Source organism: Balaenoptera acutorostrata, chromosome 1, assembly GCF_949987535.1.
Source record: "Balaenoptera acutorostrata chromosome 1, mBalAcu1.1, whole genome shotgun sequence".
NCBI lineage: Eukaryota > Metazoa > Chordata > Mammalia > Artiodactyla > Balaenopteridae > Balaenoptera > Balaenoptera acutorostrata.
The window spans coordinates 44,921,450-44,944,892 of NC_080064.1; the positions used below are offsets into that span (position 1 = coordinate 44,921,450).

At 53.3% G+C, this 23,443-nt stretch overlaps 1 protein-coding gene across 1 annotated transcript in view; it reads right to left on the bottom strand.

Moving 5' to 3' along the window:
* Positions 1-23,443, bottom strand: part of SLC1A7 (solute carrier family 1 member 7) — a 46,595-nt gene that overhangs the window by 2,643 nt on the left and 20,509 nt on the right. The window contains exons 3-8 of the mRNA XM_007164439.3: positions 18,265-18,480; positions 9,371-9,413; positions 7,018-7,240; positions 3,587-3,686; positions 2,644-2,877; positions 502-696 (exon numbers count right to left, since the gene is read on the bottom strand). Coding sequence (XP_007164501.2) covers positions 502-696; positions 2,644-2,877; positions 3,587-3,686; positions 7,018-7,240; positions 9,371-9,413; positions 18,265-18,480 — 1,011 coding nt within the window. The remainder of the gene's footprint in view (positions 1-501; positions 697-2,643; positions 2,878-3,586; positions 3,687-7,017; positions 7,241-9,370; positions 9,414-18,264; positions 18,481-23,443) is intronic.

A 23,443-nucleotide genomic window follows, 5' to 3' on the forward strand; every position in this document is an offset into this window, starting at 1 on the left:
GTCCACTGGCACAGCTCTGCCCAGCCTCCCTCTAGGACTGGGTCCCCAGGGTCAGACTTGTACCCTCGGGGTGGCATGTGAGGCCTTCCCCTTGGCCTCTGCCCCTCACCCTAGCACCCGTCCCTCAGCTCTAGCCACACCAGCAGCTCTTCCACCGTCCCTCAATCCTGCCCCTGGCCTCTGCTTACCCTGTGCCTGCCTGCAACACCTTCCCTGCTCTGCATGTCCAGACTGCAGGCCCTCTTCTGGCCCCAAGCTTCCCAGCCTGCTCAGATCTCCCCCTCTGCAGGGCAGCGCTGGGGAAGGAGCCTGGTGCCCTGAGTCACGAGGCCAGGTCACATTTGAGCCCCAGCACTGGCTTGCTGTGTGGCCTGGAATAAGCCCCTTGCCCTCTCTGGGCCTCAGAGACTCCATGAGATCTGGGAGCTCAAGACTCCTGAAGGCCGTTCCAGAGTACCTCCCGCCCCAATCCACACTGGGTGCAGGGTGTCAGGAGTGCACCTGATGGTGATGATCTGGCCGAAGTCCAGCTCATAGTTGTTGACCTGGGCAATGAAGATGGCGGCCACAGCCTCGTAGAGTGCAGTGCCATCCATGTTGATGGTGGCGCCCACGGGCAGCACGAAGCGGGCAATGCGCCGGTCGATGTGGTTGTTCTCCAGCAGGCACTTGAAGGTGATTGGCAGTGTGGCTGAGCTGTGGGCAGAGGGGCCAGTGTCTGCTCATCACCCTCCTCCAGGACGGTCAGGGCCCCCGGGTTGCCCGCTGGCCAGTGATGGAAGCTCTCCCCACCCCCCAACGCCAGGCAGTTGGCCCATCTGGGGTGGGGGGAGAACAGGCTGAAGGGGCTTTGAAAATGGTCCCATGGCCAGACTTGCTCAGGCCCAGGGCCTCAGAGACCCTCATACACACAGGTCAGGAAGGGAGTTACCACCAGCCGAGCTCCTACTATGAGCCGGGCACTGTGCTTTATATATCCTCATGGCTTCCTGCAAGGGAGGGGTTTTAAGTCCCTTTTACAGGTGAAAAAACTGAAGCCCAGAGGGGAGGAGGGGCTGACCCTGTGTCACACGACTGTGCCAAGTGCGGATGAAGAGGTCAGTCAAAAGCAGGGCTCTGGCAGGACCACTGGCTTCAGATTCCGGCCTCCCACTAGCCCAGTGGCCCTGGCACCTCCTTAACCTGCGTGTGCCGTAGTTTCCTTGTCCCAAGCAGTCCATACCTTACAGAGCTATTAGGATTCAACGAGTGGGCCCTCAGGACAGCGTCTGCATACTGTAGGCGCTCAACCAGTGGTAGCCACTGCTCACGTTGCAGCTGTCTTGTTACCGAGCTCCCAGTGGCAGTGTTGGGACTGAAACTCAGGTTAGTGTGGTCCCAGAGCCCTTCCTCTACCACAGGCCATTGCCTGGGAAGCCCACTGGCACCTGCCAGAGCCCCTCATGGGCCCCAGGCATGCTGGGCCCGAGGCCGTGGTTCCTGCCAACAGGAAATGGCGAGGGCTGCCGGCTCTGTCACGGGGGCCAACAGCTGCTTGGGGCTTCGTCTTTCCCTCTCACCTCCTCCCTTGGCCCTGGGTGAGGGTTCCTGGACAAGGCTTCTAGGGCTTCTCCTCACTGGGCTTCTGCTCCTCCTGAGTCCTGTATGAGGTGCTTCTGCTGCCAAGGGTGGGCCATGTGGCTGCCAGGGAAGGAGGTCTGTGGTGGCCCTCATTCCCATTTTACAGATTGGGAAGCTGAGGCCCAGGGAAGAGAAGGCAGTAAGGGATGCAGGGAAGAGCCAGGCCTTTGGTGCCAGGGACATGGGCTCAAGTTCGGGTGACTTCTTCCATGCGGAGCTTGGACATTCGCTGTGGGGAGAACCACCCTTTCTTCACAGCGTTAGATGCCCAGTAAGTGACCACCTCCTTTCCCCCACCCCACCCCTTGCTCAATAGTTGAGTTTGCATGACTCTACCTCCCTGGGTCTCCTGCACTCGGCTGCGGTCTGGGATCTTTGAGGGCAGGTGCTGCTTCATCAAGCCCAGACCGGCCTTAGTGGGTTATCTCCATTAATCCCACAGTGACCCTATGTGGCAGAGGCTACAATGATCCTCAGTCTGTATCTGAGGAAACTGACAGGGAGGTCACCAGGGAGGTCAGGTGACTTGCCCACAGCCACACAGCTAGTGGGTGATGGAACCATGAGGCAAGTTCCTACTGTCTGGAGACACCACCAAGGTTGTGACGGGGCAACTTGCCAGGCTGTCCCAGTGACAGTAGACAGGCAAGGTCCCTACACAGCACAGGGCCTGACTTCAACAGAAGCACCATGTGGCAGCGCAAGGCGACAGCGATAGCGATTGCAGACTCAGCACTCTTCAGCTCTCCCTGCCCCTGTTGCATGGAAGCCGAGCCCCATGTGGACTGAGTGAACCCGGGGTATGTGGGCAGGTGGAGGAGGGCTTTCTGCCATTTGGGCAGGTAGTGCCTCAAGCATTACATTTTAAGAATACGTCTTGTTACCGTAGCGTCTCCCAAGTTTGTGAAGCAGGTCACGCTGACACTTTCCGTGGTTCTATGGCTACAGACAAATGATGGCTGGACAGAAGGACAGCATTCAGCCATGGTCTCCTCCCCCATCCTGCCCGCTGCCCAGGGCTACCTGGAGGAGGTGGCCAGCGCGATGAGCAGGGCCTGGAGAATGCCGCGGATGAAGACGATGGGGTTCTTTTTGGTGATGAAGAAGTAGAGCAGGGGCAGGATGAAGAGGCCGTGCACCACCAGCCCGCACACCACGGTGGCAGCGTAGAAGCCCAGCTTCTTTCCCACGGTCGTGGGGTTGTCCATCTCCAGGATCTTGCCAGCGATGAGGAACACGATGCCAAAGGGGAAGTACCTGGGGTGGGCAGGGCAGCCGGCTCAGTGCTGGGCAGACAAAGGTCCTGGGAGGCCCTGGCACTGCCTCCCTGCCTAGCCTCACCCTTCTAAGCCTCCCGGGGCTCCTGTGAGGACAGAATGAGACTGTGTACCCAGGTGCCTGGCACATGGTGAAACGAATGCCACCTCAACCAGCCCAGCAATGCACAACCTCCTGCTCCTCTGCCTTCCTCCGTCCAGGCCTTTGAGGAGCTCCCCTGCCCTCTGCAAGCCCACGTTTCAGCCCAGCAATGCCACAGCCTCTGGGGGTGACCTTGGCAGGCCTCTGCATTTCCCCATCTGACTGTGCAAGGTTGTATTAGAAGATTCCTAAGGTCTGAACTCTGAACCAAGAAGGGGCAGCTGGTTGTCACTTCCAGTGTTTCCTTTCTCCAAAAACTGAGCTGATGAGGCCCCAGGTGATGGGGAAACTGAGGCCAAGAGCGCAGGGCCAGGTTTATTAGCTCTTAGCTTGCTGCCAGTGGGCCTGATGGGGCCAGAAGTGGCAGGCCCAGGGCTGGAACCCGGCCTGGTCAGGGCTGGGGGGATCCAGGGGAATGCAGCCTCCCGGGCAGCTTTCTGCTCCCTCCTCTGGGACCACGGTGTCCCTCCAGCTGCCCAGGGCAGAGCTGGAAAGGGGGTGGAGTGGGTAGAAGAGAAGCCCCCCGCACCCCTACGATGAGGCTTACCACACAGCCACTGCCACGATCTTCATGACGGACTCATTGAGGCACTGGCAGAAGCTGACCAGGGGGGCCCCACTGTCACCCATACGGCCCAGCATGATGCCTGCGGGGGGCAGGGACACAGCATGTCACAGACGCCGCAGACGGCGGCAGATGTGCACGACGCCTACGTTTGCCAACACACGCTGGTGGCCAGGCAGGGACAGACCATAGGCACACGCAGATCTCGGCACTTAGCCGACTGCCCAGCAGCCTCTGACGCCCCAGCGCTTCCCCCACGCCTCCCCTCTCCTCCCCTCTGGAGCAGGCTGTGACCTCCCCACAGGGCTCTCATCTCTTCCTCCTCTCTCACCCTGCTCTACCCAGTAGCAAGTGCCATGTTCTAAAGATAAAAATGCTCCCTGCCAACACCCCCGACTGGCTTCCCTGCACACACACAGCATAACCAACACTCCCACACCCCCCGCTTCAGGCCCCACTTGATCTGACCCCGTTTACAACTCCTGCCTCTGTCAGGCCCTGCTTTCCCTTCCTCACTGTGCTCCTGCGTCCCGGCCTTCTTCACGTTTCTAGTCTACATCAAGCTCTTGACTGTGCGGGGGCCTTTGCCCTCGTGGTACCCGACGCCTCAAGCCCTGGCCTGGCTGGAGACCCGCTCCCACTGCCCTGGCAGACTCCCCACCTACTCCCCTCTATTTCACCTCTTTCTGATCCCTTCATATCACTTATTACAATAGTCTGGTGTTTTTTTCTGTCTTCTCCAGTAGAAGGTTAACCCCATGAAGGCAACTCATCATTGGATAGATGAATGTATGAATGAACAAATGAATGAATGATAAAGCCTTTTCCGGAGCCCCTGTTACCCTCCCCTTGGGGTTCTGGGCTCTCCTTCACTCAGGAAGCATTCACGTGTGTGCTATTCTGCGGGGTGAGCTCATGCAGGTGAGCATGGTGAGGCCACTCCTGGAACAGTGACAAGTGACTGCTCTCCCTCTGGTGACACAAAAATGGAGAGCAAATCACACCCTGTGACTGCCCTCGTGGAGCTTACTGTCACTGTGTCCGAGAGGCTCATCCACTGACTCAGCTGGGGAGGGGCAGGATTTGAACCCTGGTCTGTGGGACTCCAGAGAAGAGCTCTTTCCCTGCCCATGAAGCCTGACCCAGACTGTCTGGGGAGCAGCTACCACGGGTGATGGGGAGCGGTGGGGCCCTGCTGGGGTGGGCAGGAGAGGCCGGAGATGCGGATGACACTGGGCCCAGCCCTGCGCATCTGGCCCACGGAAGCCTCACTGAGCTCAGAGCCGGGTTTCCTGCTGGCTCTGTCCCTTCTCGGCTATTCCTGTTCCTCATCAGGCTCCCTGGGGCACCCATGGGCTCCGGCTGGCTGGGTGCTAGTGTGCATGGGACGCAGGGGGTGGCAGTGGGCTTCCTCCGACAGGCAAGGCCAATGACACCTTAGCATCAGCCACAGCCCAGCACCAGGGAGGAAACGGGGCAGGAGGTTGCAGTGAGGGGAGCGGCCGTGCAAGTGTGCTTGCTTATGCTCAGATGTGGGCACACAGATGTGGGTGCAGCTAGAGCTGGGCACACACAACAAATATACACCGACACGTGGACAGTTGCATGTGCTCAGCAAACGGTGAGTTGAAGGGTCTCAAAGGTTTCTTTAGCTCTGCCAATAGATGTCCTTTTAGTGTGTTCCCACCCCTAAGAGAGAGGCGATGGCTGGGAGGAGGAAGAAAGTCCAGGATTGGGGACAGATTATCAGATGTACTGAGGATGCTTCCAAACACCGTCTCCTCACACACTCGGGTCTCTGAGGTCCTGGCCCCTCTGTGTGCCTGCCTGGCCTTTTGACCACGACGATAAGTGCTCCGTTACCCATTACATTCATCCATTCATCCAGCCATCTACCCATCTCTCTGGAAGATTTTACTGAGCACCAGCCATTCCCGTGGAGGCTATGGGGCTAAATGGAGAACGAGCCCTGTCTCCGCCTGCATGGAGCGTACACAGCTGCCGCGCATTAAACAGTCACACGAACAATTATGTAACTGCATTGGGTCAAACATGTGAGTAACGCAGGGCACCTGACCGGGGGGTCAGGTAGACCTTCCCCAGGACGGGATGCTTGTACAGAGGCCCCTCAAGGATGAGAAAGGTGCAGGCGAGAGGGAGGGGCAGGAACCGCCGGGCTGAGGGAGGTGGGAAGGGCCCGGGAGGCGCCTTCCAGGAACTGGCGGCAGTGCGGTGGGGGGAAGTGAGCAGGACGAGAGGGGGCAGCCTGGCCGGAGCTTGCAGGCTCTGCGGGCCGCGCGCGGTGTCTGGACCCCTCTTGGAGTACAGTGGAGCCAGTGGAGGCTTTACGTGGGGACTCAGTGACCCCGTGAGGAGGACACACCAGGACAGGGAACTCTTGAGGCGGCATTTGCAGAAACCAGGTGAGACATGACGATGGCCTTGGCTGGGGCGGTGGGCCGAAGGTAAATGCACAGACTGGAGAGAGATTTCAGAGGCAGGCCTGACTGCATTTGGGTGTGGGCTGAGGCAGAAGGTGGGGTAGCAAATGACCCCCAGGTTCCTTGCCTGAGAAACCAGGAGGATGGGGAGGCTTTCCACTTGAGAAGAAAACCCTGCAGAGGAGTCGGAAGCCAGAGACGCCCTCCCAAGTCTGGGGCGACGGGGGGCTGATGTGATTTTATAGTGAGACTCATGATGACCCCTGGGCTGGCCTAGAAGGACGAGGTGGGACTGACAAGCTAGATTGCTGTGGAGGGGTTAGGACTTCCTAGGCGCCAAAGAAGGGAGAAGGTTGTATGCGTACGTTGGCGGGGCTGGCCATGGGCGCACAGGCAGGGGTGTATCCAGAGGTTTTGTGGGGTCTGAAGCTTACACAGTTTGCGGACCTCTTCAAGAAAAAGAATACAAAATTAAAAAAAGAAAAAAAGGTACAGGCCTCAAAAGGGGCCTGTGCAAGTTAAGCGTTACCAGCTTCCTGGTAAGTAGCCTGTGGTGGGCCTTGGGGACCCAGAGAAGAGTAGCAAAGGGAAAGGTGTGGTCAGGGGGCCCCAAGAAATGGCACAGACAGGTCTGCAGAGAGAAGGCCCCATGGTTGAGGGTGGAGGGGAGGAATGAGGGCTTTAATTAAACAGCCGCTGGGACGGGGCTAGAGGCATGCTCTTCTCATAGGGAGGGCCGACACCCCTGGAGGCAAACAGCACCCAGGGATGGGGAATTCCGAGTGAGGAACATCAGCTCCAACTTGAGGGAGGGCTGGGGACACCCCGTGCCCCCATAAAGGAATGGGGACATGAGCCACTCCCTGGGGAGACTCCAGGCTATTCAGGTTACTGGACGCAGGGATGCAGGGAGGGATAAATGCAAGGAGGGCCAGGCTCCAGGGCACGCCGGGGCGGGTGGGCAGCACATACCCATGGTGGCAGAGAAGATGACGATGCCCAGCACGTTCATGCCGTCGCTGGTGCCAGGCTCCGACTTGTAAACGACCTCGGGCGGTGGGGTCAGGTCCAGGGCGAAGTTCTGCACACGAGAGCCATTCTCCTCCTGGACCCCATAGATGAGGATCCGCCGAGGAGGGGCCTCCTCCGGTGCCACCTTTGGGGACTTCACAACGGGGGTGGTCTTGGTGCGGTACTGGTGGGCGACATCCCAACCCCGAATGAGTCCAAGTGTTGTTATTAATATCAACAACAACAATAACAATAACATCTTGGAAGCACATTTGTATCTACTCATGAACTATTTGATTGACAATAACCCTGTGACATAGGCAGGACAGGGATTATTATCAATTATTATCAATATTTTACCAAAAATAAGACTGAGATTCCTTTATACATCCATACACTACCCAGCCACACCTCCCTCCATCCCGCCTTCCCTCTTCTTTCTATGCCTCATTACACCCACCTGGCACCCTCTCTAATCATCCATCCATCTCCTACCTGGATAATCTACTTGGATAATCCTCCTTTCACCTGTTTATCCCCTTTCAACCATCCATTATCCATCCATAACAGCCAGCCAGCCCTGCCTTCCACTGATGGAAACTTGGATTTTCTATTTGAAAAGCTCAGCTTGTCCCGAGCTTTCTTGATGAGATGAGGCCCCAGCTGGGAAGAGCTGAGTGGCTGAGTCACCTACCTTTCCTCCTCAGCCCTCAGGGCATTCCTGAGTCTTTTCCCCTCATTCCTCAGGTACTAGGAGTCCACACAAGGGCTCCTATCCTCCCAACACTACAGTATCAATAAAGCAAGTCTTCTAGTGGGGGAAAAAGGGAACCACTCAGGATCTGTGCTTCAGTTCCCTCATCTGTAAAATGGGGTCTTAATAGTTAATCTACCTCGTTAGGTTAAATGAGACAATATATGTAAAGTGTTGACAGCAGGGCCTGGCACATGGTAAGCCTTCTGTAACCAGTACTGCTATTATCACCACCACCACCACCATCACCATCATAATCATCATCCCAATGTTGAACACACTGTGCTGGGTGCTGGGCCTTGAAGGATGGGTAGGAGTTTTCCAAAAGATAAAGGGCATTCCAGGCAGGGAAGTGAAGTAAAGCAATATTCTCTCTTTCTCTCTCACATCTTCAATAATTCCCCATCACTGTTGGAATAATACCTAAACTCCCTAGCCTAGCATTCAGGGCCCTTCACTACCTGGCTCATTTCACAGATGAAGACCCAGGAGGTTAGGAAAGATACAGTGAGTAGCTCAGGGTTTCACAGCTCCTTATTTCGGAGCCTCTTCCGCAACCCTCAGCCACCTCCTCTGTGTCTCCAGGCCCAATACAGGGCCCCAGCACAGGGAAGAAGATCAGGAAATGCTTGTTGGACTGAGTCAACCAACCGGCTGACATTTTAGAAGGGGAAAAGAATGGGAAATTATTAGAAGTGCAGACAAAGATTGGTGTACAAGGTTGTTTACCATAATTTCTTGTTTTGGAAAACAACTGAAAGGGGAAATGGGCAAATAAATTATAGCCCAGCCTTACAAGAGCCAAACAGTTGCATCATCACTAAATATTGTATTTTTAAGAAACATTTAATAACCATGGAAAGTGCCCATGATATAATGGGAGTGGGGAAAAAAAGCAAGATGCACACCATATACGTACTATGATCCTAATTTTATTTTTTAAAACATTTCTACAGAGAAAAAAAGACTAGAAACATACCTTCTACTATCGCTATTGCTAGGTGCTGGAACTACAGGTGATTTTTATCCTCTGCTTTCTATTTTTTAGTATTTTCCTAATATTTTACAGTGAATGTTATTACTGTTTTTATTAGGGGGAAAGGATTATTCTAAAAAGAAAGAGAAAACAGGCTTAGACGCAGACAGGTCTGGGTTCACCTACTAGCTCTGCCATTTACTAGTGGTATAACCTTGGGCAAATCCTTTAACCCTCCTGAGCCTCAGATTCCTCATCCAGGAGAGGGGCTGGCCCTACCCCAGGGCAGGGTTATTATGAGGACTGAAGGGGATGGCGTGTGTGAGCACAGGTGTAAACGAGGGCAGAGCAGGCACTCAGCAGGGGCTTCCCTCCACCCTCATAATTCTTCCTCGTGAAAAGTTGGAACCCAGGGCAGGAGTGTGGCCACAGGAGGCTCTAAGGATCCAGTTCCTCCCACCACCTCTCCCTGTAGCGTCCCAACCCCAGGGACAGGGAGACTGGCTGGGCAAGCCTGTCATTCCCTAGTCGGGCCCAGGCTGGCCCTGCCTGCCCACCCCTCCATCGCCCGGGGACCCACTCACCTGTTTGAATGTGGCTTCCACCAGGTTGGCTGGGAACATGTTCCTGGGAAGAGAGTCAGTAATTGAAGAATTCCAGGATAGGAGGGCCCTTGGGGTCATCTGAACACTTCCCTTGGCAGTGGAGGGCTTCTATGATCCTGCCCCACCTCCCTATGCAGTCTTACTTCTTCCCACCACCCCCATCCCAGGCCTTAAAGCTCCAACACCATCTGCATAAGGTTCCCAAAACATGCTGCATGCTTTTCCAGCTCCAGGCCTTTGACCACTGTTCCTTCTGCCCGAAACGCACCGCCTACTTCTCTGGCTGATTCCTACTCCAATCAAGCAGAAACCAAGCCTTCTATGACTGCTCCAGGTGGACTCCATGGCCCTTGCCCCGTGGGTCAACTATGCTCCAGCACGCTGCTGGATGGCACTGGTCACGTGATTGCTTCCCCCACAGACTGGCTTCCTTGAAGGCGGGACTTGATCATTTATATCTTATCTGTGGCTCCCAACACAGGACCTGGCACATAAATGGGATCATTATTCTCATTAATATAATTTTCATAAAGCTAAAGGAGGAGGAAGTCTTGTCCTACCAGATATGAAAGCATACTATAAAGATGTAACTGTCAAAACAGTGAGATACTGACAGAGCCGTCAATCGAAAAATCAATGTAATGGAACCTGTAGCCTGGAGACAGAACCTGGGACATCTAAGTATTTCATATTTGATAGAAGTTGCTTCACAAATCAGTGAAGAAAGGAAGGACTCATTCTAGAGAACTGCATAGCTAACCAACTATTCAGAAAAATAAAAACTAGATCTTTATGTACACTGTACCAGAATAAATCCCAGATGGCTTAAAGAAATAAATAATTTGAAAAATGAAACCATAAAAATCTAGAAGAAATACAGGTTAATGTTTTATCAGGTCTCAGGATATGGAAGGACACTAAGAACAAAATAAGCAATAAAAAAAAAATCAATAGATCTTACTTCATTAAAATTAAGAATTTCCTAAGTGCAACTTAGTATCCTGCATTGGATTCCGGAATAGAAAAAAAGAACACTAGTGGAAAAACTGGTGAAATCCAATGAAGCAATTTAGTTAATAGTGTGTACTAATTTAACGTCTTACTTTTGACAAATGTGCTAGATGTAAGTCACTAACATCAGGGGAAGACGGGCACAGCTGGGAACTCTCTTTACCATCTGTGCAACTTTTCTATGAATCTAAAATTATGCCAAAATCAAAAACTAAAAAAATTAAGAAGCTCTCTAAGGCAGATTACAATACAAATAAAATAATAAAGCAAATGACAAACTGGGGAAACTATACAACAAAGTGTTATCATCCTAAATCTTTAAAGAGTTTTTACAAATCTTGGCCTTGTTTCCATGTTCACTGTCTGTCTTTTCTCGCCAGAACATCAGCTCCCTGGAGGGCAGGGATCTCTGTTTTGTTTTCTGCCGTGTCCCCAGCACCTGGAAGAGTGCCCGGCACGTAACAGGCACTCAGTAAATATTTGCTGCATACATAAATGGACCACAGAAACATGAATACCTCAATAGAAAAATGATGGAACGTCCTGACCAGGTTATTCACTTTGCAGAAGAAAAAAACCATAAGTAGCCAAAAAAGCTTTTAAAAAATGTTCGGGGTGGTACAGTGATTAAGAATCCGCCTGCCAATGCAGGGGACACGGGTTCGAGCCCTGGTCCGGGAAGATCCCACATGCCGCGGAGCAACTAAACCCGTGCGTCACAGCTACTGAGCCTGCGCTCTAGAGCCCGTGAGCCACAGCTACTGAGCTCACGTGTCACAACTACTGAAGCCCGCGTGCCTAGAGCCCATGCTCGGCAACAAGAGAAGCCACCGCAATGAGAAGCCTGCGCACTGCAACAAAGAGTAGCCCCCTGCTCGCCGCAACTAGAGAAAGCCCGCGCGCAGCAACGAAGACCCAACACAGCCAAAAAAAAAAAAAAAACCTCATTAAAAAAAAAAATGTTCGGCTTCACTGAAAAAGACATTTTCACCTATCAAACTGTTAAAGAAATTTTCAAATGACAGTACACACTGCTGAGGATGTTTGGTGAGTCCCTCACATGGCTCTGGCAGCAAACTGTGTAAAGCAATTTGCAGTTCACAACGAGGGTCTTTGCCTTTATAATCTGCTTTAGGAATCTAACCTAAATCAGAGGTGCTAACAAGGATTTTTGTTCCTGTGCTGGCACTTCCTTGAACAGGCCATGCGCCTCGTGCTCACGCTGCCTCCTCTACCTGGACCCTCCTTCCCGCTCACTCTTGTTCTTGGCAAGTCTCTCCTTTTGCAAGACTCAGCTCACACATGCATGGAGTTACACACATGAATATAAGCGTGCGTTCTTTCTTAACTTTACACCCTGGCAGCCACTGTTGGGAAGCAGAAACTATAATTTTTTTCACTGCTGCTAAAATACAGGTTCAGGGTTAGCACATGGCAGGAGGAAGAGGGCTTAGAATGAGCTACCATGGCAGAAAACTGGTAGAGAATGGTCTTGGCTTTCCCCACTGATTTCAGCTTTGTCACAAGGGAGAGAAGAAGCAGGGTCAGGAGCTGAGATCGCAGAAGCTCACATGAGGCTTTTTTTCGATGAGTGGTAAGCAGATTTCTGCCACCAGAATAATAGCTGCCTGCAAGGGCCTTGGACAGCAAACAGAGCCAAAGTCACGCCAGGCACACAGCCTGCCGGAGTGCATGGCCTACCGGCCCTGGGCGCTCCTGACCAGAATGGAGGAGGCCCACATTGCATCACGTGGTAACAGTTTGAAAATGTCTCCTGGGTACACTTCCAGTAGGTTTGAGTGACAAAGTGGTTCTCTAATGAAACTTAGAGGGAAGTCTGCTTTAGCATAAGCAGAAACCAAGGGCGTTCAAAAGGCCGTACATAAGAAACCGAATGGAACTTATACCTCATACATACATCTCTCTACAACTTCCTTTAAAATGACAATAATTTAAATTATGTGCTGCAGCAAGGATGACTAGTTGTCTACCCAGTCTCCATGCTCTCTCCTTACTCACTAACAGAAACCCAGGCATGTTACAGGGACCAAGAAGGCCCTGCCATCAAGCCCTGTTTCCCAGCCTCTCTTGCCAAAGGGGTGGCCAATGCGATGTAAGTGGGAGTCATTGGGTGGCATTTCCTGGAAAAAGCTTTGAAAGACGCCCATGCAGCCAGGACCCTTTGGTCCTTTCCTCCAGCTCTTTTCTTTCCGCCTGGAACATGGACATAATAGCTGGAGCTTCAGCAACCCTACTGAACCATGAGACACGCTGATGATAAAAGCCAAGTGCTTAATAGGCCCAGCAAAGCACAAAGGTGGAGGGAGCATGGGCTCCTGATGACCATGAGCTGCCACCTCTTGTCTGCTTATTTGGGAGAAAATGCAGGCCTTTACCTTACTTAAGCCTCTGCTGCTTCAGGTTTCTGTTAAGTAGCAGCCAAAAGCATTTCCTAATACATGTGGTCATACTAATTATCAATGAACTTACCCTCAGATTTTAATAAAGACGTACACCTTTGATTATTAAATGAAAAAATATGCACCATTTTCTTTTGGCTTTGAAGACCCATGGGAAGCCTTCCTGTTTGCCCCATGAGGACTGTGTCCCTGGTGGTGGTTACGTAAAATGCAGATATAATATGCCTGGGAGACACTGGCAGCCAAGCCCATCAAGTATACACACACTCTGCCCTGGGCCTCCCCACACATCTCTTGCGGCAAGGCCACAGTCCACCTCACTTACTATTTGTAAGTTCCCACTGTGACGGTTCCAAACTCACCCCCATCCCCAATCCAAGCTCCAAAGGTGGGAACTATTCCTTTCCAAGCACAGCTCTCAAGAGCTTCATCCAATCCCTGAGGGGGTAACTGGGAGCTATAAATAGACCCAAGTCATTACTTAATCTCTCTGGTGTTTTTGAAAGATTGGAAAACAAAGAAGGGGCCCAGCTCTGACTGGTGTTCCGCTTGGGTTTGTTCTGTGAGGCTGCTCTGTGAGTAGACATCAGTCTTCTAGAAGCCCCACTTGGAGTCCTGGGAAATGAACTCATGTCTTGGAGAATCATCCAGGGACATGGCCTATTGTGTTCCTCTGGATCATCTTCGAGAGACGGACGCGTATCTTCCCTCCCTGAAGGATGTAGTGGGCCTTACTTCCCTGTTTGGTTGGACCCCTCATCTTTCTGACTTTTCCTTAGGCACACCTGCCTCCATTTCCCAGTTCCCTGCCCTGGTCCTCTGTGTTCTTGGTTGGTAGGCAGCTGCTCTGGGCCAGAGCAAGGGTGAGGGGGCCGCTGGTACCCTCATCGCTGGTGTCCTCATTTTCTGCACAGCCTCTCAGAATGTCAGAGCTAGAAAGGGTTGCAGAGAGTAGCTAGCTGTCCAGGGCACTCTTCTGGTCTGTCTGTCCTAAGATGGTTGACAGCTGGACGCAGGGACCTGTATTTCCCCCCTCTCCCTCCCCACCGGCTCTCAGCACAATGTCTTTGCCCTGAGCAGTTACTTAATAAAAGTGGGCTGAACGGAACGAAAGTGACTGCACCCGCTCCCAGGGCGTCTCCATGCCTCCAGGCACATCCTGCCCACTCCACGCTACCCTGCTCCAATCCATCCTTCCCAAACTCACCGCCGGCCTCCCCCTTCTCGAGGGGAAGAGCCACCCCCTCAGCCTGGGATCAAGGTCTGCAAGGTTGAGCTCTGCACCGTCCCTCCAACCTCGTCCCAGAACCAACCCGCCTCCAGAACCCTCTGCTCGTGCCCAGAAGCCTCCTCGCTGGCCTCTAGGCCTTTGTGTTTCGGAACCACAGAGCTAGAAGGGATCTTGCAACCCACGGGGAAAGCAGGCCCGGGGAGAGGGCTGGCCTGCCTGCAGCCACACAGCGACCACACAGAGGTGAGGCGAGCTTCCCTGCAGGAAGCATGTGATCTCCCCTGCAGCTCTGCTCTCTGACTAAGAAACGGTGACAGTGATGGCCAACCACCCAGCTTTGCAAAACAACTTGCTCAGGGTTGAGAGCGACTGGGGGAAAAACCTCAAACCAGAAGGATCAATTTTCACCACGTGAAAAGCAACTGAGAGCAGGAACTCCTCCTGGAACATTTGACTCTGACATGTGTGTTGGATCCAGAGCCCTCAGCCCCCAAGCAGGGGAGGCCATTGGGGAGGGCGGGGGCTCCCCGAGCGCCAACAATCTTTCCACCACAAGGAAAGGCTGTTTCAAATCACAGGATCCAAGAAATGATGAATCATAGTCACCCAATCTTAGAAATAGTGGATCTTAGACGTGAAGCTTCTCAAAATTCCTCCTCCCTTGGCTTCCAGGATATCAGCTTTCCTGGTTCTCCTCCTGCTCCAGCAGCTCGACGCGGCCCTCCAGCGCGGCTGGGGCTCACCCCGGCCTCGCGCCTCGCGCTCAGCCACTCTCCCTGTGCTGGTGCTTCTTCCTGCGGCTTCAAACCCCGGCGTCACCGATGCCCCTGCATCCCACGTATGCAATCAGCAGACACTCAGCACCTCTGCTGTGCAGTTGCTGTTCTAGGCTCCGGAATACAGCGGGGTGATTTTTTAAAGAGCTGGCCCTCCCAGAGCATATTTTATTCCAGTGGGGGAGACAGAAAAAGAAATACAGAAATACACAGATAGGGTAGTGTCAGGTAGTAATCCAAGCTATGAGGAGAGAGGGTGACGGAGGCTGGGAGGCCCCTCTGAAGAGGTGACACGGCGGCGGTGTAAATGGAGGGAGGGAAGGGCCATCCAGGCAGAGGAAGCGAGGAGGACAAAACTCCCAGACGGGACCCTAAGCACTTTGGAGGCGTGCACAGAGGCCAGCAGGCTGGAGTGAGGGGAGGGAGAGTTGGAGCAAAGGTCAGAGGCTAACCTGTGCATGGTGGGGGGATCATGACGGGCCTGTAGGCCATAGTGAGCACTGTGGATTTTGTCGACCTGTGACAGGTTGTGGGCAGGTTTTTAAAGGATCCCTCTGGCTGTTTTGCTGAGAACAGACTGTAGGGAAACAGAGAGAAAGCAGGTGACCATACGGGACCCTCGAGTGAGAGGTGATGGTGGTCTGTGCGATGGTGGGAGTGGCAGAGGGGGACAGAAGGGGCAAGGTTTAAGATATTATTTTGAAGGTAGAGCTGACAGAATTTGCTGACAAACTGGATGCAGGATATGAGAGAATAAGAGAGGCATCAGACTAAGATGGGCAGGACGGAGGAAAGGACAGATCTATGGGGAAAATCAAGAGTTTAGCTTTGGATGTGCTAATTTTGAGATGCCTTTAGACAAGTGTATGTAAGAATCTGGAGTGCCGGTGAGAGGTTTCCACTGGAAACAAAATTCAGCAGCGTCAGTGTACAGAAGGTGTACAACGCCATGGTACTAGATGAAATCACCAGGCAAGTAAGTGTAGATACAACAGACCTTGCCTGGGTCTCTCTGGCTCTTGACCCTGTGGGTGAGAACCACACAACAGGAACAAAACTGCAGGTATTTTTGTGATCTTTAGTTCATCACACATCTCAAAGGATGAAAAGAACCTGGAGAATGGAGAAAATGGAGGGAGCGGTAGCTTGATTGCACTGAAGGCCCTCATTCGTGGATGTCTTTGCCTTGTCACATTGCCAACCCTTCCCACCCTGAGACTGGGCGTGGCCACATGGCTTGCTTTGGCCAATAGGAGGTTAGCAGACTTGACAAAAGCAGAGACTTGGAAAAATACTTGTATGTTTCTTTTTGCCTCTCTTGTTCTTCTACCTTCCTCGTAAGAACATGCCCAGGCTAGCTCTCTCTTGGAACCCTCTCACCACCGTGAAATAAATACAGGCTGGCCTATGGGAAGATGAGGGACCACGAGGAGCCCAGCTGGATTATCTCAGCCAAGATCATCCTGGAGCAGCTCTTCCCCAGTTGAGAGCCAGCTGCCTGCAGACACATGAGCAAGCTCAGCTAAGCCCAGTCCAAGTCAGCAGAAACTTCCAGCTGACCTGTAGACTTATGGTTGTTGTCTTAAGGCACTAGGTCTTCAGATGGTTCGTCACACAGCAACAGCTAACTGATGCAGAGGGTGAGGGTTTTTCAAGAGAAAGGGAAAGGGAGAGAGAGAGATTGTATGCTGAGGACGAGAGGAGTGCTTCTCCCTAACTTGAAGCCAAGAGAACTACTCAAAGACCTTGGCGGTGTCCCCTAAGATTTGAGGTATGTAGGGGCTGGTGCCTGACTCATGTCCAAAGGCCTCGGGAAGGGGCTGCGTTTCCAGCAAGGATGTGTGTGTTTTTCACGGGCCAATGCGGACCTTGCAGAAGGGACACTGCCTAAGAGGATCACCAGGGTGGGGGGCGGTGAGGTGTCCCCAGCAGAGGAGCTGAGCAGAGGTCAGGCCTGAGGAGGGCACTGCGAGCAGCCAGATGGTGCAGGGAGTGCCTGAGTCAAGGGAATAGCAGGTGAGAGACACCAGTGACAGGAGGGGCCCCAAAGAGCCCACAAAAGCTCCGCTGAAGAAAAACAAGCAGGGAGCAGCTACCCCACTACCATAAAGGAGCACCTTTCTAGCTCACTCCCTCTCCCTCTTCACTGTGCCACCCCCCCCCCCCCCCCACCCAGGGCTAGCAACAGGGGAGTAGGTGGAGCAAGAAAGAGAGAAAAACCTGCTAGGACCTTCTTCCCACTCCAGCTTTCCACGTCTGAATCAGATGCAAAAGGCTAGGACAGGATTCGCCTTAAACTGGATGAGTCTGGAGTTTTACTGTTAGACTGGACTGGATTTCTTATATCTGAAATTGGTGAGAAAGTGGGAGGGACCAGAAGGAGCCCACAGAGCAAGTTTAATGGGGCACCCTATTGAGCCCAATAAACTGTTTCCAATCGGGTGCTTCCCCAAGCTCTGTCCCAGCCCTGCTGTCCTCACCCACACTGTCCTGGGAGACCCCTCTGCCATCAGGGCCTCCCTAACACCTCCACCTCCTGCTCTCCCAACCTCCACCTCCCGCTCAGACTTCCCCACAGGATTCAGATCCACCAGCCAACCATCAGCTGACGCCTCCCTCAGGAGGTCCGCACCTGCTCCAGCACTGTCCTCTGGCCCTGTGACCACACTGCTGTCCACTCAGGTGCTCAGGCCAGAGACCTTCATGCCCTTTCAATCAGACTCCCACCGCCTCCACCCCTCCCCCCTTCTCACCGTCTCTTGCGGACTGATTTTACCTCCTGAGCAGCCTTCAGTCTTCCCTCTTCCCCCAGGCCCATGGCTACCACCCTGGCCCAGTCCCTGCCTCTGCCTTCCCCGCCCGCCATGCGCCCCAACTCCAGTCCACCAGCACTCTGGCGGACACAGGGAGCCTTCTGAGTTGGATCATGCCACTCCTAGGTTTAAAACCCATTTCCTGGGGCCTTTAGGATAAAATGCAATTTGGGCCCTGATTCCCAATGCTCTTCATGGTCTGGCCCCAACCGACTTCTCCAGCAATGACTGTCCACTCCCTGCTCACATCTCAAGCTCCAGTCACACTGAATGGGCCATAACTTCTCCCCATAATACTACCTCCCAGCTCAGGACCTTTGCACAGCTGTTGCCTTCTTCGGGAATGCCCTTCCTGTGTCCCCTATGCCCTCCCACTCATCGCACCTTGATGGGGGTGGACAGTTCAGTGTGAGCCCAGCAGGAGGCACGGGGGCTGAGGGGGCAGAGAGTGGCCTCTGTGGCTGCCCCCCTTGTTACCACTAGTGATCAAGAGCAGACCCCGAGCACCCCATCCCCACACCCTCTTCTGCCCCCTGGGTGACATGCGGGGCTGGGCCTGTGAGGTCAGCAGCCCCAGCCCAGGCATGGCGCTCCCAAGCAGGGTGCCGGCGGCAGGAGTTACCGAATGAGGTCCAGCAGGGGGTCTGCTGAGCTCATGATGGGCTTCCCGCTATGCTCCGTCGTCTCCTTCTGGGCCGCGCTGCCCGGGTGGATGATGGAGACCATGACGATGCCCACGATGACTGCCACGAAGGTGGTCCACAGGTAGTACGCTACAGTGAGGATGCCCAGGCGGCTGGAGGTCTTGGCATCCAGGGAGGCGAGGCCGGACATCAAGCTGGGAGAGCGATAGGGGTCAGCGTCTGTGGGTGGGCAGGCCAGGCACGCAGGCGTACCCACTCTCGCCCCCTCCTGGCTCTGCGTAGCACCCTCACAGCATTCCAGGGAATGGGCAGGCATAGGGATTCCCCCAACTAATCCAGTCCCCGAGGCTCCGTCCAGCCTCTCTATGCTCTGCTCTGCTCTCTCCCCCTTGCCCAGTGTCATCAGCCAAGGCTGTTCACACCTCTAGACCTTTCCATGTTTGGTGTCCTCTTAGTACCTCCTTTCACTTGCCCAAATCCTACCCAGCAGGTAAGACCAAGCTCAGTGCCTCCTCTTGGGTGAAATCTTTTAGGAGCCCATTCTGGGGGTCCCACAGCTCCCGGCCTCCTCTGTCATGACCCTGGTTGTCACTGTCACTGTCTGTCTCTCTCATCAGACTGAGGACATGTGAGAAGAGGAGTAGATCTGACTTCTCTGTGGGCCCCTCGTGCCCAGCATGAGCTCTCTGTCCTGCCACCAAGCAGGTGGTTACTGCAGGCTTTTGAATGAACTAATGAGTGAGAGTGAATGAGTGAGTGAGTTAGAGCCCTGGGCTGGGACTTGGTGACCTGGGTCCTAGTCCCAGTTCTGCCCATTGGCTATGTGACCCAGGCAAGCAAGTCACTCCCCCATCTTTAGGCCTCAGGATCTGCATCTAAAAAATGGGGCCATGGTTAGATTTTCCTTGAGAGGTGCCACCCTGTGGCCATCTTGGGTTAGTGCCCCGGCCCAGACTCTCCTCTCGGGAGACTGTATGGAGAGGCTTGTGGGTCTCTCTCCTCTTGGCTCCTCCCCACTCCCCGCCTGCCCTGACCCTGGCTCTCTGCCCACCAGAGCAAGTCAGCCTTGGAGCTATTTTTCTCATGGCTGTTTGGCTGGGGATGGGGGATGGGGGCAGGTGGGGAGTGAGAGATTAGTTAAGGAGATGCTTGCACTTTGCTGCCAAAAGGATTTTTCCCCAAAGCCTTTTCATTCTTTCAGATAAAGGAAGTATTTGTCTGGTTTTAATCATGTAAACAAGAGCAGATAATCCCTCCCCATCCACCTCCTCTTATCATTAGGCTACATCTAGCATCAGGGCTGAGCACAGAAAGCCTCTCCTGCACCCCACGGTAACCGCTGCCTGTGAGCACCCTGCTCTTCCCTGCTTGCTGTAGCAAAGCCTCACTCCTCTTTTAAGACACGGTTAAAGGGTCCCCTCCTCCAGGAAGCCTTCCCTGACCATCAGGCAGGGGTAAGGCCCCTTCTCTGGGCTCCCATGGCCCCTGTGCTGCCCTCTGTCCCAGCCCCACCTCACTGAACTGTTGACTATTTACTGGAAGCACCGCCAGGGCTGGGCCTGGGTCTGATTCAGTGCTGGGTCCACAGAGCCAGAACTAAACTACACTGCTGGAGTGTAGTTTGCTGAATGAAGGAGTGAATGAATGAATGAATGAGTCAATGTTTACAACCTCCATTCATGCCTATCTGCCAGGACACCATATGTTAGTGATGGGCTTAGGGTGGGTCTTAGATACAAATCCTGAAGGGCTCATAATGAGATTGTGTGGACAGGAGAAATGGGGGGCCACCCTGCAACATCATCCATGAGAGAGATTATCCCCAGACAAGGGCCAGCACCTCGGCCCAGGGCCGAACAGGCCTCTGACCATAACAGAATCTCCTCACAGCCAAGTCCAACTACTTCAGGCCACAGGGAAGCCACGGCCCTGAGAGGAGGCCCTGCTCGAGGTCACACAGGACACTAGTGGCCAGCTGGACCAGAACTCATTCCCCAGCTCCAGGCCTGTCCTTCTTCATCCATGTAGTTATTCAATCCTTTAGCACGTGCCCACTCTGTGCCACGCCCTGTGCCCACAGAAAGAAATCAGAAATCAGTCCCTGACCTCAAGTAACTCCTGGTCTGGCAGGGGGGGTTGGGAAGAAGATGGACATGGACACTCGGGACAGAAGTGGACTCAAGTAACCAGGGGTCAAGGTGTTTGCATCAGTACCACAAGGGAGGGGACAAGGACGTACTATCTTTATTCAGAGGAGTGAGGGATCACTTCTAGCTAGGTGAATCAGGAAGGGCTACGCGGAGGAAGGGGCAATGGAAGATGAGGCAGATTTGGAGATGGAGCAGACGTGCCGGGCAGTGGGACACCAGAAGACAACAGGGAGGCTGGGAAGTGTGGGGACACTGTGGTGTTTAATGTGGTCAGAGCTCAGGTCATATTTGAGGTAGAGTGAGATATGGGGCAGAAAAGATGGACTGAGCTCAAGAGTAGGAGTGGCTTTGAGTGCCAGGCCAAGGGGGACACAGGGGAGAGTGGGGTCCAACACAACACATCTAGCAGAATTTGCTGGATGTCTGAGAAGGGAGAACTAAGAATTCCTTAGATCTGAGAATATCAAAGTAAACAAAGTATATAGGGAGGGTCACTGAAGTGGTATTTGTAAGAGCAAAAAGCTGGAACCAACTTCAATCATCAAGGCAGATTAGATTAAAAGTTACAGCATATCCAGGCAGTGGGGTTCTAAGTAGCCACTAGAAGTGATGGTGTCATTGGAAAGATGTTCCTATTTTATGTCAAGTGGAGAAAGCAGAGTACAAGATAGTTTGCAGCTCTGCAGGGTGCCCTGGAGCTCCTGGGACACAGACCCCCCTTGAGGTTTGTGGTCCAGATAAACATAGACATGCTTGAGGGATTGTGCAGGAGAGGGGTGCAGATGAAAATCAGATCTCAGAAAGGGGCAAAGGGCTCCTCAGAAGGCCACCCTGAGGAGGAAGAGGTCTAACGTGGCGGTGGTGCCAGCTCAGGGACAGACCGGAGGTGCTGAGGAAGGGAGCGCAGGTTCTAGATATAGCAGGCGCGGACCCCTGACACAGGGGCTCTGGAAGGGAGAGCGCTGATGAATAAAATGGAAAGAATTCCATCACCCGGGACACAAGCAGTTCCGCTGTGGAACCTCGCTCCCGCCCGCAGAATGGAGAGGGTTTTTCTACTGGCTGAAGAGAAAGGGGAGCAGCAGAGGTGGCAGCGGTTGGGCAGGAACTGCTGACGGTAGACAGAGCAGACCCTCCCCTCCCCAGGCCGGTGCCGGCAGTGCCAGGGTGACCGCAGGTGATGGCAGAGGCCGAGGAGAACGGGAGCTAAGTGCGGGGAGGGCCTGGATTCCACGTGAGACAGCGGCCACTCCTGGAACTCACAGTCACAGGAAAGGAAGTTCAAGTGACTTCCTTGACAGCCTGCCATTTGGCTGGAGGGGGATCCTCGAGGTCTAGACTTTTGGGCCAAGCTGTTAAAGTGACCTTTCTGAGAACCTACAAGCCGGGGTGGTGTGGTCTGCAGGGAGTGTTAGGTCACATGGACGTGCACAGGGGAAAAACTAGAGTTTAACAGTAGCTGTCTTTGGGTGGTAGGATGATGGGCAATTTTTGGTTTGTTTTTAATGTTTTTCCACATTCTCTATTATTTCTAGAATAAGCATGTCTTGCTTGTCTGATGAAAACCACAACCCCTCAAGTACCAGCAGCCACAGAAACCGTAATTCATCTGGAGCTTAACTGTCCCGAAACACCTGAACATCCACCTCATTTGACCCTTAATGTTCTGTCGGTGCTGCCCAGTAGGATGATAATGTGAGTCACTGTAATGTTAAACTTTCTAGTAGTCACAGTAAAAAAAAAAAAAAAAAAAGTCAAAAGAAACAGGTGAAGTTCATTTTTGGTAAAATTAACTTTAATAATACTTTAACCCAGTATATCCAAATTATTATCATTTCAATGTGTAATCAACATAAGAATGCTTAGAAAAACAACTTCTCGTTTAAAATTTTAATGTAAATTAATTAAAAACAAAAAGTTCAGTTTGCTCCATTGCACTAGCCACATTTCAAGGGTTCAGTAGTCACTTATGACTAGCGACTGCCTTCTTGGGTTGTGCAGTTTGAGTTACAGATAAGGAAAATAAAGCTCAGGGGGTGGAGCTAACTGGCCAAGCTGCCTAGTTGTGAAGTTAAGACTGGAACAGGGATTCAGCCCCGTGGGGTTTCCCTTCTCCCACAGTGACTCTCCGTGGTACAGACCTGGTTTAACTCCTGTGGAAGAAAAGGCCTTCCGGTTTTGGCTAACCATGATTTTAATGTGATTCAGCCCATGTAATGCCTCTTTAGTTCAACTCTCGGAGTTCATGACCTGCCCCGTGGCTACAGCCCTCAGATTTGTGGTGGTGAGCTCCCCATCTTTGGAGGTATCCAAATGGAGGCTGGGTGGCCACCTGTTGGAAGGCTAGATCAAGGCTTCCAGACTGAGTGGAAGATTCCATGAGGATGACTTCAAATGCTCCTTCAGGCTCTGTGATTTATGGTGAGAGGAGAATAGGTAACCTTGCCTCTGTGACTCCCATGATGGCCGGGTGCTCCTGGGAGTCCCCCACATCCTCGAGGGCCCTGGCAAAGAGCCTCAGGAAGCCCAGAAGTCTGGGACTCCCTCCTAAGCCATCTGGCCAGCCCCCCCGCCCCGCCCCCAGGGCCCGGGATTATGGTTCAAGAGATTGATGTGATTGGGGAGCCGGCTGGTTCCCAGGCCCAGCCTGTTTCCATCTGGTAATCCCTCCACTTGCAGGCGGCGGGGAAGGGAGGGAGAAAAAGGCCACTACTGACCCTCACCTGTTCTCACGCCAACCCCTGAGGCGGGTATCGTGACCCCATATAACACCGGGAGGCACCCACCGCTGCCTGCACACTTCGCTGTGGAGCGCGGACAGGCTGCTGAGACTGCTGGGGGCCCCTCGCTGTTTGAAGTCCTTGGTGGCTGCCCTTCGCCCTCAGGAACTGTCCACGCTCCTTCAAGGCCTTGGGTCACTCTCTTCCTCCTCACTGGCACCTCTCCAGCCACCCCGTTCTCTCTGCTGCTCCTTGCACCATCTTTGTGCTGGTTGTTCCTTTAGCCT